Source organism: Embiotoca jacksoni, unplaced genomic scaffold, assembly GCF_022577435.1.
Source record: "Embiotoca jacksoni isolate LCO1_2020_lvr unplaced genomic scaffold, fEmbJac1.0.p SCAF_28, whole genome shotgun sequence".
NCBI classification, from domain to species: Eukaryota; Metazoa; Chordata; class Actinopteri; family Embiotocidae; genus Embiotoca; species Embiotoca jacksoni.
In genome coordinates, this window is record NW_027185379.1 from 4218283 (window position 1) to 4233988 (window position 15706).

Genomic DNA, 15706 nt, shown 5'->3' on the forward strand with positions numbered 1-15706 from the left:
AAAAAATAAAAAATAAAACAAACAATCCTGGTTGTAAAATCAGAAAAGAGTGAATGAATAAATACCACTCAACATTCAATACTAATCAAATATAAGGCAACAGGGATACAATAGGACATTCCAAAGGTTATAGCAATGAATCCTCTTCCTGCATGTCATATGTCATAAACTACATCTAATAAAAAAAAATTCCCCTCAGGGATTAATAAAGTATATACCTACCTACCTACCTATCTACATCTCACCTTTTCAGCCTTAATTTTGAGAGAATGCGGTCTGGTTCCAAAAACAGTCTTGATGTTTTTGGCACTTTATATTGTAAAGGTTTCCAACAGAGTCTGGTCTAATGATGTGTGTGGAAATGAAAACTCAGAGGAGCCAACTCCCATGTGCACTCAAGCTTTTGAAGTGTCTCACTGCTTATCTTATGAAACAGATAGTGAACAGTTTCAGGTCTGTGCCGTGGTTGACTGTTAAAAGCTTTTCTGAAAAGTCATGTTTGATGCATCTAACAGAAGCAGGAATAAGTTTGTGCATGCATGGAACAATTTCATGAAAGAGTTGTTTGTTTGAAACATGAGTCTGTGTGGTAGAAGAGAGAACAAACATTCTGAGTGCATAGAAGTTATTAGAAAACCTGTGGTATCGATACCACAAATTAAAAACTATACAAATAAATTTCATCGATAGTGCCCTTAAACAAAAGATTGCAGAAGAAGCAGGATGTCTTTGTGAAAAATTCAAAACCACATCTTCTGCCCCAGAATTTGTTGCTTTCTGACATTTCTTAAATACATTTTTGGTAAAAAAAAAAAAAAGCACCTGTTTGGCTGTAATGTAATATTTTCGTGTTTTGTCATCTGTATATTGAATATTCCTGATGTTTAAATATCACATACATGTGCACATATTTATGTTGTTCTATCAAAACATTGTGAAGAGAAATTGCAATTTGTATATATCCATAAATAGCAGTGACAGAGATAATAAATAGAAATATCCAACACATAATTATTAAGCAGGGTAAAATTCAACTGCGAGCTAACACTACAGTAAGCGAGTGGGTAATTCAACACAGAACAAGTACACGTTTGTGCCAAATTTGAAGAAATTCTCTCAAGGTGTTTACAAGGCATGGACGGACAGACGCAACAGGTGTTTTACTAGTTCTGCCTGCCCACAGCCATAAATCAGACAGTTTTATCAGGACATATATGGAATATTTTTGTCTCGACATTGTAATTTTCATACATTTTATAATGACCAAAGCTGAAATAATTGGAGATAAAGTTTTAGCTGAATTTCAGGAGCAGGACCACGCCTCAACCACTCCCCCACTTCCGGGCCACACTCCTATAAATATCCACCCACTCTAAACCTCGGCCTGTTCACGTTTTCCGCATCCGGAACCAGACACCACGCAGAAGGGAAAACTAAAAACAAAAACGATCTTAGCTTGGACCAAACATGGATCTGCTGTTCCTCAGCCTGTCTGACGATGACGATGATAGTTTTGCCTTCACACAGGCCACCCATACACCCAAGGGACACCCCTCGATCTGCTGCCCTCTCCAAAAACCCCAGGGATACCCACGAGAGGCCGCCACCGGGAACACCCAGACAGCACATCGGAGCCAAACCGCCGATCTCCAACAAGCCGACCAGCTGCATCCACCCACCAGAATCCCTCTCTCCGTTCAATCCTTCTGTACGAAGGTTCCGATCCACGGCCGTCCTCCAATAACTCACTCACCGGTGACAGAGGGAGACCTGCCACCCCCCAGATGTAGTCAACGGCAACGTAAGTCCCCTCTCTCTTCCTCCGCTCGCTCCAGACCCAGCGCTCGGGAACGAGTCTCCGAGACTCCGGCTCCCCAGCGCGCCGCGCTCAAAGCCGCCGCCACCGCTCCCGCGCTCCAGCCAGGTCCCCCGTCGAAGACGCACCAGCCAAGATCTCCGACCGGACCGTAGTCCGTCTGCTAAAAGCGTTAAAAGAGAAGGGGATACCTCACCACCGCTCCGACAACAAAGCAAAACTGTTCCAACTCCTCACAACTTTCCAAAAGTCACGTCAGGCAAAAAACACAGACGTACCTCTATCCAAAACACACCGGCGTAACGTCAACGACAGTGATGTCACCACGCACCTCCAAACCCTGCCCTCCCACCCACAAAGTTCCGGGTTGCCAGGTTTGCAGCGCGCCACCTCTCATCCCCCTCCACTTCCTCAGGCAAACTCATCTTTGCACAGCGGCACCAGGATGCTGCATCTTTTCCTCTCTTCAATTTCCACAGCATTCCATCCCACCTTCTGGCTTGGATTCATCAGTCCGTACTGCTGCTGTTCTTCCACACACCCCTTTTTTTCTGCCCTCTACTCTGGCACCGGGTTGCCAGGTCTTCTTTCCTATTTCCCCCTCTCTCATCCATCCACAGCGCCCATCATCACCACTGGGCTGCCAACTTACAACCCTTCTGCCCCCTTTCCTCAGGCGCCTCCAGCGACCTTCCCAGCACAACGAGGGCCGCAGTTTATCCTTTTACTATGCAGATTCCTGGCACCGGGATGCCAGTCCCTACTCCTTCTTCCCCTACCCTCCAACCATCCCATGCTCTTCTGGCTCTGCGCCCTCCCCCCTTTCCATAATCCTCGACCTAGCTCTCCACTTCGGTGGATCAGGCTTTTACCAATACCACATCCAATTCGCTTCAGAAGCCGCAGCCCGTCTCCTCCAGTTCAACCAGACTACTTACTGGGGTACCCTCGACCAGGAACTCTACTGCTGCATTTTTGCCGCCCGTCCAGCTCTCCCCTGCAAATTATGCAGCGCCCCTTCCCATCCCGCCTCCACATGCACCATCCCCATACAACCACGTCCCCAAAGCCAACCTTCAGCCACCACTCACCCGACTTCCTAGTTATAACTCCTCCTTTATCACCTCCAGCCCACGGTCTCTTGACCATGAGATCAGTCTTCGCTCAGCTTGGCGTCCCTCTCTGAAGAGAAAACAGAAGGTCCTTCACACATCTTGGAGTTTCTCGGGATTATTCTCGACACTGTCCGGTTCCAAGCTTCTTTGCCCGCGGAGAAACTCCACCGCATCATTCTCCTCCTACAAAACTTTCTTCTTACTCCCTCTTGCACCAAACGACAACTGCTCTCCCTCTCAGGACATCTGAACTTTGCCTTGCGCATCATCCCCCAGGGCCGCTCCTTTATTTCGCTCTTGCTCTCCCTCGCATCATCTACACCCTCACTTATCAATCCAGTCTCCATGGATACCCCCTCCAGAACAGAGATGCAGATGCGGCTGCACCTCCTCTCCAACTGGAACGGTATCACCTTCTTTTACGATGACCAACTTTCCAACCCAGAAGACATTCAGCTCTATACTGACGCTGCTCCTTCCGCTGGTTTTGGGGGCCACTACGGCAGACGATGGTTTTCAGCTGAATGGCCCATCGAGTTCCGCAACTCGTTATGTTATGGCATTAGTAATGCAATAGATTGAAGATAACCTGATGCTCTACAGAGAGCATGCTGTTTGTTTTGCTAGAAAGAAATGAATGTCAGAACTTGAGAGATGGGGAGAAGGGCTGGCTGGTTTAGAAACATTTTTATTTTATATACAGTGGGTACGGAAAGTATTCAGACCCCTTTAAATTTTTCACTCTTTGTTTCATTGCAGCCATTTGCTAAAATCAAAAAAGTTCATTTTATTTCTCATTAATGTACACTCAGCACCCCATCTTGACAGAAAAAAACAGAAATGTAGAAATTTATGCAAATTTATTAAAAAAGAAAAACTGAAATATCACATGGTCATAAGTATTCAGACCCTTTGCTCAGTATTGAGTAGAAGCACCCTTTTGAGCTAGTACAGCCATGAGTCTTCTTGGGAATGATGCAACAAGCTTTTCACACCTGGATTTGGGGATCCTCTGCCATTCTTCCTTACAGATCTTCTCCAGTTCCGTCAGGTTGGATGGTGAACGTTGGTGGACAGCCATTTTCAGGTCTCTCCAGAGATGCTCAATTGGGTTTAGGTCAGGGCTCTGGCTGGGCCAGTCAAGAATGGTCACAGAGTTGTTCCGAAGCCACTCCTTTGTTATTTTAGCTGTGTGCTTAGGGTCATTGTCTTGTTGGAAGGTGAACCTTCGGCCCAGTCTGAGGTCCAGAGCACTCTGGAAGAGGTTTTCTTCCAGGATATCTCTGTACTTGGCCGCATTCATCTTTCCTTCAATTGCAACCAGTCGTCCTGTTCCTGCAGCTGAAAAACACCCCCATAGCATGATGCTGCCACCACCATGTTTCACTGTTGGGATTGTATTGGGCAGGTGATGAGCAGTGCCTGGTTTTCTCCACACATACCGCTTAGAATTAACGCCAAAAAGTTCAATCTTAGTCTCATCAGACCAGATAATCTTATTTCTCATAGTCTGGGAGTCCTTCATGTGTTTTTTGGCAAACTCTATGCGGGCTTTCATATGTCTTGCACTGAGGAGAGGCTTCCGTCGGGCCACTCTGCCATAAAGCCCCGACTGGTGGAGGGCTGCAGTGATAGTTGACTTTGTGGAACTTTCTCCCATCTCCCTACTGCATCTCTGGAGCTCAGCCACAGTGATCTTTGGGTTCTTCTTCACCTCTCTCACCAAGGCTCTTCTCCCACGATTGCTCAGTTTGGCTGGACAGCCAGGTCTAGGAAGAGTTCTGGTCGTCCCAAACTTCTTCCATTTAAGGATTATGGAGGCCACTGTGCTCTTAGGAACCTTGAGTGCTGCAGAAATTATTTTGTAACCTTGGCCAGATCTGTGCCTTGCCACAATTCTGTCTCTGAGCTCCTTGGACAGTTCCTTCGACCTCATGATTCTCATTTGCTCTGACATGCACTGTGAGCTGTAAGGTCTTATATAGACAGGTGTGTGCCTTTCCTAATCAAGTCCAATCAGTTTAATTAAACACAGCTGGACTCCAATGAAGGAGTAGAACCATCTCAAGGAGCATCAGAAGAAATGGACAGCATGTGAGTTAAATATGAGTGTCACAGCAAAGGGTCTGAATACTTATGACCATGTGATATTTCAGTTTTTCTTTTTTAATAAATTTGCACAAATTTCTACATTTCTGTTTTTTTCTGTCAAGATGGGGTGCTGAGTGTACATTAATGAGAAATAAAATGAACTTTTTTGATTTTAGCAAATGGCTGCAATGAAACAAAGAGTGAAAAATTTAAAGGGGTCTGAATACTTTCCGTACCCACTGTATATCATGTATATATTCTGACTGTCTTCATTACTTTGAATATTGCTTCATTCCTTCTTTTGCTTTTTGAGATTTGTACTACACAATATCGTTGAAATTTCTGGTTTTAAAGCAATATGTGATTGGATTAACGCACAATGAACGGGACTGCAACAATCCTGCAGCATGTTCCCGGTGGCGGTTGGCGGCGTCTAGTGGGTATCCCTGGGATTTTTGGAGAGGGCAGCAGATCGAGGGCTTCCCTTGGGTGTATGGGTGGCCTGTGTGAAGGCAAAACAATCGTCGTCGTCGTCAGGCGGGCTGAGGAACAACAGATCCATGTTTGGTCCAAGGTAAGATCGTTTTTGGTTTTGTTTTTTCCTTCTGCGTGGTGTCTAGTTCCGGATGCAGAAAACGCGAATAGGCCGAGGTTTAGAGTGGGTGGATATTTATAGGAGTGTGGCCCGGAAGTGGGGGAGTGGTTGAGGCGTGGTCCTGCTCCTGAAATTCAGCTAAAACTTTACCTCCAATTAAATCAGCGTTTGATAGGAATTTAATTATTTTCTCAGCACATACTTTATTTGAACAGCTTTGACAGAGCAAATTTGACACCACATATCAATTTGAACACATTTAAAAACCTAATTTTATATAACTGTGAAATCCTCATAGGATTAAAAACACATAATGTCCCAGTTTTACATGTGCAGCAGCTAATGTATTCAAATGTAAGGCAGTAATTTGTTTTAGTGGGTGTTAATTTCTTGTTTGATGAGAGATATTGTGTTTTTTACTGAATACAACTTGTTGGGCATTTAGGCATCACATGACCCATGAAAAGAAAGGTGGGCTGTTCAGTGGACACATCACCAAATCTGACAGATGAGCGGAGGACCGGCAGCCAGATCAACTTCACATCTCATCAACAAATAATTACAGATAAGCCTGAGACTTTATCAAACTCCATTTAAATGTCAAAACACATAGTGATGATAGAATACGGTGGTGTTGCTTCACAGCCCTCAGGTTTAAAAATGTTCTACTGTGGTGAACAAAATTGCACCAGAGCTTTCCTGGCTCCAGAGGATTGTTTGGTTAGTGGTTCACTATTGAGGTCAGACAGAAAATCTACCTGCTGCTCTATGTCTGGGGGGACCATATACCTACCACATGTGTCGTTTCTGTGTCCTTCAAAACAAAATGTTTATTGCCCCTTTTCTTTGTAAACATCCTAGAAAAATGCAGATGTGAACAGGTTGTAAAAAAAGTCCATTCCTAAAAGCTTTTTATGCGTGTTAGTGAACATTATCGACACTTTAGACAATGGTAAAATGCAAAGTGCTGCCCAAAAGGAAAGTAAAATACACCCTTGTGTGTGAGTTAAAATTAGAATTTAGTGTTGGTATCTGGAATCCCATCACAATTTGGGAAATTGTACAGTGCAGAGCGGAAATTGCCAGTAAGTACCGTTGAGATATCATTATCATCTGAGCTGCTGCCAAACACATGCTTTACAGTAATGAAACACCCAACCACACAAAAGACATAATTTACACATTGTCTTGACCTATTTTAAAACATTTTTCTATTATACAGTCACACTTATGTCATCATTCAGTAATTAGATAGAAAGTTTCACCTCTATTCCAATCCTAGTTGTTCTGAGCTTCTTTATCAAAGTCTGCTTGATGTCCTGGGTCTTGAAACAGTATATGATTGGATTAACAGCCGCAGGAAAAAGACTGTACAACAATATCAATATAATGCGAATATCTATACTGAAAATAAAGCCAACAGCATTAGCAATATAAACAAAACATCTGGGTAGGTAAAAAAGACATGTGATGAATATTTGTGGTGTGCAAGTTGATAAGGTGCTTTTACGCCCTCCAACGGTGGACATTTTCAAAATAACTGCAATTATGGAAATGTAGGAAAACAAGATAAATGCAAGAGGCAGCAAAAGACAAAACATGGCTAAACACAGTGAAGTGACTGTAACTATTTTAACATCCTCTCCACATGCCTGGCTTGTTATGGAAATGTGGTCACAGTAGCACTGAGCAATGACATTTAATTTACAGAAAGGTAAAGTAAGAACATGAAACATAATAGCTGCCATTAAAGGCAGAGGTATCAACCAAGCAAACCCACACAGCACAGATACGGTTCTGTTTGTAATTAGAACAGGATAACGCAGTGGAATACATATAGCAATATATCGATCCAGAGCCATTACCAACAAAATAAAAGACGTTACTGATCCTAAATAATGAACAAAGAACATCTGTGCAAAGCATCCATGAAATGAAATGATGCTATCACCAAACCAATATTTTGCTATGATCTTTGGCAGAGTCAAAGTACCGAATGTTAAGTCATTCAGCGCCAGGTGACAAAAGACGAGATATTTTGGTTTATGCAGGGACTTCTGACAGATTACAAATGCTGAAATGAAAATATTTCCGACTGCAATAGCCAAGTAGATGAAAAAAAGCAGAGCTGACACGAGTCCATAATATTGTGGTGAAAGTCCAGGAAATCCCAGGATGAAGAAGCTTCTCATCCTTGTAAAATTGGAAATCATCGTTTTAGTTTACAATGACAATCTATCAGAACTAAGACATTAAATAAAGACCTACAACTTTAAAGCATTACACCTTTTAAACATTACTTGGAGAATACAGGCTGCTACCAATATACTATATAACTGAACTGAAATAACTAAAACCAGATATTCAAACGCCATGCATCTGAAAATCATTTAGTAGCCAATGCAAGAAGGTCTATCAAAGGATATTGATGCTTTTCTCTCCAGACTGGAGCTCTGTATCCAAAACCCTTGACAATGTCTGGGAGGCAGATAGGTTCAGCCTTTTTATGAAGTCTGACCTGCGTAATCCTCAAAGGATCACAATGTGAATTGAGGAGTCTTTTGTTTGACAAACTAAGAGCACTCTTCTTTTTTTCTTTGTTTTGAGCAAGCTTGTAATCCATTAACCTTGGATATGTTTCTTTAAAAGTTGCTCAGTTGTTTTTCTGTTGAATAACTCTCACATTTATGCTGCTTACTAACATAGGCTGTATATGAAAGTAGATGTATCTTTGTGGTCTGAAAAATGAGGCCAATGTGGAAGTGCCTTAAACTGCAATATCACTGAGGGCTGTTAAGGGTTGGTTCCAAAAAGGCTCTGTGTTCCATGAAAGAAGTTAAATGGAGGTCTATGGAGCCAAAGTCAATACATTTTTTTTCCACAAGGCATGTGACATTCATTACAATTCTTCTTATTAGTTTTTTTGGCAGTCCATCTGAAAATAATTCCGTAGTTAATTGGATTTTAGGCCTTAAAAAGCGATATATTTGGGGGGGGGGTTTGTGTTTGATGGACAGGCCTGTGGTGCGGTCACGTTTCCACTATAGGTGGGCAGGTGTAGTGTCCTCGGAGATTGAGTCTGATCCACCGCTTGCTCCTCCCCATCTTGTCCAAATATTGTCACTTCTGTCCCAAATATAGCAAAATGATTATGGTCAAAATACTTGAGGCTTCAGAATGGGAGTTCACAAACCAATGGGTAATGTCACGCTTGATTGTAACTTGCTTACTCGATAGCTTGTTTAGTAAATAAATAAAAAACAATGGACACTTGCTAGATCTCCATCATTATTACCAAAGGTCATCAGATTTTTAGGTTAGGATACGGGTTAGGTTGTCCAATTAATCAGTGCAGATTGGACATTTTACAAACTATCTTTTAGGTTGAATTTGGACTCTATAGTAATGTGATACCGTACTCCTTGGGAAGGAGGCTCCATACAAACAGTCAAGGTAATTAGGTAGTCATTAGAGTAGTCTGTTAACTGCAAAGCATACCAGAACAAAACCCTTTGGTCAGCCACATTAGTGGGCTGGTGGACCCCCAAACAAATCTGTAGTTTTTACCAAACCTCTCAACGTACCTGTCTTTTAGGATTCACAGGAGAGTGTGCTTTGTGTGGGCTGGGCTAACTGGTCAATCATTGACCAAACTTAAAGTTAACTGAATGCAAGACAGATTTATTTGTAGGTTCTAAGCATGATAAGGTTGTAGGTTATGTTATGGCATTAGTAATGCAATAGATTGAAGATAACCTGATGCTCTGCAGAGAGCATGCTGTCTGTTTTGCCAGAAATAAATTAATGTCAGAACTTGAGAGACGGGGAGAAGGGCTGGCTGGTTTAGAAACATTTTTATTTTATATATAGCATGTATATATTCTGACTGTCTTGAGTTTCTCTGTATGATATTGTAAAGTTCTGCTGTCAGGACTTTGATGTTAAGTGCCATGAAATAACCTTTGTTGTGATTTGGCGCTATATAAAAAAAAGTTGAATTGAATTATAACTTGAGAGACGGGGAGGAGGGCTGGCTCGTTTAGAAACATTTTTATTTTATATATATAATGTATATATTCTGAATGTCTTCATTACTTTGAATATTGCTTCATTCCTTCTTTTGCTTTTTGTGATTTGTACTACACAACATCATTGAAATTGCTGGTTTTAAAGCAATATATGATAGGATTAATGAACAATGAAAGGGACTGCAACAATCCTGCAGCATGAGCTAAAAAGCAACAAAACATTTTGGCTGCTAATAAACAAAAGAAAGAAATAACTAGCGGTTAAAAAAATGTGAAATGATGACAAACGGAAGTGGAAGCTAGAGACTAAGTATTGCAAGATAGACACCAGGCAACTGAACATATTTTCAACCACATGCCAAGTTTGTAATGAAAACAATGTTATGTGGTCACAATAATAAGGCGAGGTAAGGAAGTTAAGTGAATATTGCTTGTTGTTCATATATAAATGTATATATAGAGAGAGTTTTGTTAGTAATAAAACCAGGATACTTTAAAGTAAGACAAACATCAGTTAAACAATCAAGTACTATATTTAGCTGATGAACAAAAATGATACCTCCCAAAGAATTAACAAAATACATCTGCATGAAAGAGGCACTATTGATTTTATTTTGTCCCCCTAAAAATGTTTTAACATAATTTTTTTATAAAGTCACTTTCCCACATAACATATCATTCATTGCCAGAAGACAAAAGAACAGACATGTTGGCTTATAAAAAAAGACCTCTCAAACCCAATGAAAACTAAAATAAATATATTTCCAACAAGAATAACCATGTAGGTGAAAATGAGAAGAGCAAACGCAAGCCCACAATATGTTGATTTAAGTCCTGGGAGTCCAAGTATCGTAAAATCTTTGATTGTCAATATGTTCATATATATCACTATTTATAATTAAAAAAATATGTATCTTTTATAATAGTGGGAAAAAAAGCTCTTTGAAATAAAGTTTCCAATCTCTATTGGCCATCAATAATCATTCATTATCATCATCCTCATGAGATTGCTGATTTTTTTTTTTTTCAGTCAAGGTGACTGAAATGCATCGATTAATCACTTACAAATAGCTGAAACTTTTGCTTTTTGTAGAACCTTTTTTCTGTGGAATTGCTTCCGCAAGCTTTCCCTCATGTCTTTAGCTCTTAAACAGTAGATAAGTGGATTGATCATTGGGGGGCCAAGGCTGTACATCATGATGATTACTATTCGCAAATCAGTATCAAATTTAATGCCAACATTGCTGGCTAAATACACAAAACATCTGGGCAAGTAATACAATGAGATTATTATCAGTTGAGTACTACAAGTGGCCAGAGATTTTAGACGACCTTGCAAATTGGCAATCTGAAGCACTGCTCTAATTATAGAGCAATATGAAAAAATTATAAATGCAAGAGGTCCCATTAGCGTAACCATTGCAAACATAAAAGCAGGATATCCATAAGGAGCCCTGTCGGTGCATGCCAGCATTGTTATACTGATATGATCACAATAACAGTGATTGATTATGTTCAAAGCACAGTAAGGAAGAGGGTATGCCCGAATAACTAACATTAAAGGTCCTGCCTTAGAAACAATCCATCCAGTAACACTGAGAATATGGATAGTTGAGTTTTTAAAAACATTTGGATATCTGAGCGGATGGCAGATAGCCAAATACCTATCAAAAGCCATCAGCAAGAGAATATAAGAATTCACTGTGCCAAGATAGTGAACAAAGTACATTTGGATAAAACAAGCAGTAAAAGAAATGGTCCCTGACTGAAACCAATACTTACTGATGATCTTTGGGAGAGTGGTCGTGCTAAAGAGAATATCACATGCACACAGGTTTAGAATTATATAATACATCGGCTTATGAAGAGTCCGGTTAGTTGCAAACAGAAAAAGAACGGTAGCATTTGCTACTGAAGTTAACAAATACACCAAGAACAGCACAGCTGAGGCAAGACCGTTGTATATTGGAGGAAGTCCAGGGAATCCAGTTAAAATGAATTCTGTCACAATGCTGTGATTTCCCTCTGGCATGATGGAGCAGAAATACCCTTAAAAGTCTGAAAAGCATACAACACATTAGATAAAACACTTTGGCCGAACATTTAAACAAAAGCTGTACTACATATATTACATATCGAGTTGACAATTGCTTGTTTTACAATTCTTGAATCCCCAATGATATGCATGAAAATAAAACCTAAGCATTAGTTTGACTATAGTTACCTCTATCAGCTTACATGTGCGCTCTCTCAAACAACATAGTCGTGAACTTTGCTGAGTCTCCTGCTGGTTCACCACTTAAAAAGACTTGCCTTGTCATGAAGGTGTGGTTTCCATCCTTTTTGTGTTATCTGTGGATCATTAATGTTCAGTCAGTTAATCTCTCCAAGCCACACGATTGGCAGTTTTTTTTTTCTTTTTTTGGGGGGTCAAGTAGAAAGACATCCATGAATGACTCTTAAGAATAACAAAAAGTGCAGTACACCCACTGGATTCATTAATGGTGTAATATTCTGTAAATAGAACAAATCTTAATAAGAATATGTTTTCAGGTGGTTTACTCTACTTTTTAGGCTCTAATTAATAATAACATGAAATTAACCAGTGAGGAGATATTATATATGCTTTGTATAGCGAGGAACACTCAGCTCATTTTAGCTCATTGGAAGACCCACTGATTTAATGATGCTACTACTAATGCCAACCGTACTGCTTGGGAAGGAGGCTCCATACAAACAGTCAAGGGTATTAGGTAGTCCTTCTGTGACTAAAGTAGTCTGTTAGCCGCAAAGCATACCAGAACAAAACCCTTTGGTCAGCCACATTAGTGGGCTGGTGGACCCCCAAACAAATCTGTAGTTTTTACCAAACCTCTCAATGTACCTGTCTTTTAGGATTCACGTGAGAGTGTGCTTTGTGTGGGCTGGGCTAACTGGTCAATCATTGACCAAACTTAAAGTTAATTTTATGCAAGACAGATTTATTTGTAGGTTCTAAGCATGATAAGGTTGGAGGTTATGTTGTGGCATTAGTAATGCAAGAGATTGAAGATGACCCGATGCTCTGCAGAGAGCATGCTGTCTGTTTTGCTAGAAAGAAATGAATGTCAGATGTCCCGCCATCGAGCTGCATGTCTCTGCTCTGCGATTGTCATCCCCACCAACAGTTCTTATCTTGTATATCTCTGCTGTCCTTTTCTCTCTGCTCTCCTCTCACCCCAACCAGTTGAGGCAGATGGCTGCCCACCTCTGAGCCTGGTCCTGTCGGAGGTTTCTTCCTGTTGAGAGGGAGTTTTTCCTTCCCTCTGTTGGGGTTTTTTCTCCCTTAAAGAAGAGTTTTTCCCTCGTAGCTTATGTGGAAATTGTTGAATTGTTGGGTTTCTCTGTATAATATTATAAAGTTCTGCTGTAAGGACTTTGATGTGTTAAGTGCCATGAAATAACCTCTGTTGTGATTTGGCGCTATATAAAAAAAATTGAATTGAATTAGAACTTGAGAGACGGGGAGAAGGGCTGGCTGGTTTAGAAACATTTTTATTTCATATATATCATGTATATATTCTGACAGTGTCTTCATTACTTTGAATATTGCTTCATTCCTTCTTTTGCTTTTCGCGATTTGTACTACACAATATCATTGAAATTGCTGGTTTTAAAGCAATGTATGATAGGATTAATGCACAATGAAAAGGACTGCAAAAATCCTGCAGCATGAGCTAAAAAGCAACAAAACATTTTGGCTGCTAATAAACAAAAGAAAGAAATAACTAGCGGTTAAAAAATGTGAAATGATGACAAATGGAAATGGAAGCTAGAGACTAAGTATTGCAAGATAGACACCAGGCAACTGAACATATTTTCAACCACATGCCAAGTTTGTAATGAAAACAATGTTATGTGGTCACAATAATAAGGCGAGGTAAGGAAGTTAAGTGAATATTGCTTGTTGTTCATATATAAATGTATATATATAGAGAGAGTTTTGTTAGTAATAAGACCAGGATACTTTAAAGTAAGACAAACTTCAGTTAAACAATCAAGTGCTATATTTAGCTGATGAACAAAAATGACACCTCCCAAAGAATTAACAAAATACATCTGCATGAAAGAGGCACTATACATTTTATTTTGTCCCCCTAAAAATGTCTTCATATAAATTTTTGATAAAGTCATTTTCCCACATAACATATCATTCATTGCCAGAAGACAAAAGAACAGACATGTTGGCTTATAAAAAAGACCTCTCAAACCCAATGAAAACTAAAATAAATATATTTCCAACAAGAATAACCATGTAGGTGGAAATGAGAAGAGCAAACGCAAGCCTACAATATGTTGATTTAAGTCCTGGGAGTCCAAGTATCATAAAATCTTTGATTGTCAATATGTTCATATATATCACTATTTATAATTAAAAAATATGTATGTTTTATAATAGTGGGGAAAAAAGCCCTGAAATAAAGTTTCCAATCTCTATTGGCCATCAATAATCATTCATTATCATCATCCCCATGAGATTGCTGATTTTTTTTTTTTTCAGTCAAAGTGACTGAAATGCATCGATTAATCACTTACAAATAGCTGAAACTTTTGCTTTTTGTAGAACCTTTTTTCTGTGGAATTGCTTCCGCAAGCTTTCCCTCATGTCTTTAGCTCTTAAACAGTAGATAAGTGGATTGATCATTGGGGGGCCAAGGCTGTACATCATGATGATTACTATTCGCAAATCAGTATCAAATTTAATGCCAACATTGCTGGCTAAATACACAAAACATCTGGGCAAGTAATACAATGAGATTATTATCAGTTGAGTACTACAAGTGGCCAGAGATTTTAGACGACCTTGCAAATTGGCAATCTGAAGCACTGCTCTAATTATAGAGCAACATGAAAAAATTATAAACGCAAGAGGTCCCATTAGCACAACCATTGCAAACACAAAAGCAGGAAATCCATAAGGAGCCCTGTCGGTGCATGCCAGCATTGTTATACTGATATGATCACAATAACAGTGATTGATTATGTTCGAAGCACAGTAAGGAAGAGGGTATGCCCGAATAACTAACATTAAAGCTCCTGCCTTAGAAACAATCCATCCAGTAACACTGAGAATATGGATAGTTGAGTTTTTAAAAACATTTGGATATCTGAGCGGATGGCAGATAGCCAAATACCTATCAAAAGCCATCAGAAAGAGAATATAAGAATTCACTGTGCCAAAATAGTGAACAAAGTACATTTGGATAAAACAAGCAGTAAAAGAAATGGTCCCTGACTGAAACCAATACTTACTGATGATCTTTGGGAGAGTGGTCGTGCTAAAGAGAATATCACATGCACACAGGTTTAGAATTATATAATACATCGGCTTATGAAGAGTCCGGTTAGTTGCAAACAGAAAAAGAACGGTAGCATTTGCTACTGAAGTTAACAAATACACCAAGAACAACACAGCTGAGGCAAGACCGTTGTATTTTGGAGGAAGTCCAGGGAATCCAGTTAAAATGAATTCTGTCACAATGCTGTGATTTCCCTCTGGCATGATGGAGCAGAAATACCCTTAAAAGTCTGAAAAGCATACAACACATTAGATAAAACACTTTGGCCGAACATTTAAACAAAAGCTGTACTACATATATCACATATCTAGTTGACAATTGCTTGTTTTACAATTCTTGAATCCCCAATGATATGCATGAAAATAAAACCTAAGCATTAGTTTGACTATAGTTACCTCTATCAGCTTACATGTGCCCTCTCTCAAACAACATAGTCGTGAACTTTGCTGAGTCTCCTGCTGGTTCACCACTTAAAAGCACTTGCCTTGCCATGAAGGTGTGGTTTCCATCCTTTTTGTGTTATCTGTGGATCATTAATGTTCAGTCAGTTAATATCTGTAAGCCACACGATTGGCAGGTTTTTTTCTTTCTTTTTTTGGGGGGTCAAGTAGAAAGACATCCATGAATGACTCTTAAGAATAACAAAAAGTGCAGTACACCCACTGGATTCATTAATGGTGTAATATTCTGTAAATAGAACAAATCATAATAAGAATATTTTT

The 15706-nt window shown here is 39.8% G+C and overlaps 3 protein-coding genes across 3 annotated transcripts; all 3 read right to left on the reverse strand.

Moving 5' to 3' along the window:
• Positions 1-6864: 6864 nt before the first annotated feature.
• LOC138205218 (olfactory receptor 52E8-like) lies at positions 6865-7830 on the reverse strand. The gene has a single exon (XM_069160978.1). The coding sequence runs from the start codon at positions 7828-7830 to the stop codon at positions 6865-6867; it is 966 nt and encodes a 321-aa protein (XP_069017079.1).
• A 2872-nt stretch (positions 7831-10702) lies between these two features.
• Positions 10703-11677, reverse strand: LOC138205219 (olfactory receptor 2AT4-like). Its single transcript, XM_069160979.1, has one exon. It carries the CDS (start codon positions 11675-11677, stop codon positions 10703-10705), a length of 975 nt encoding a protein of 324 aa, XP_069017080.1.
• A 2535-nt stretch (positions 11678-14212) lies between these two features.
• Positions 14213-15187, reverse strand: LOC138205220 (olfactory receptor 2AT4-like). The gene has a single exon (XM_069160980.1). The coding sequence runs from the start codon at positions 15185-15187 to the stop codon at positions 14213-14215; it is 975 nt and encodes a 324-aa protein (XP_069017081.1).
• Positions 15188-15706: the final 519 nt, after the last annotated feature.

Bases quoted from the DNA above. Each gene is read 5' to 3' on its own strand.
- LOC138205218 (XM_069160978.1), bottom strand. From the start codon at position 7,830: ATGATTTCCAATTTTACAAGGATGAGAAGCTTCTTCATCCTGGGATTT.
- LOC138205219 (XM_069160979.1), bottom strand. From the start codon at position 11,677: ATGCCAGAGGGAAATCACAGCATTGTGACAGAATTCATTTTAACTGGA.
- LOC138205220 (XM_069160980.1), bottom strand. From the start codon at position 15,187: ATGCCAGAGGGAAATCACAGCATTGTGACAGAATTCATTTTAACTGGA.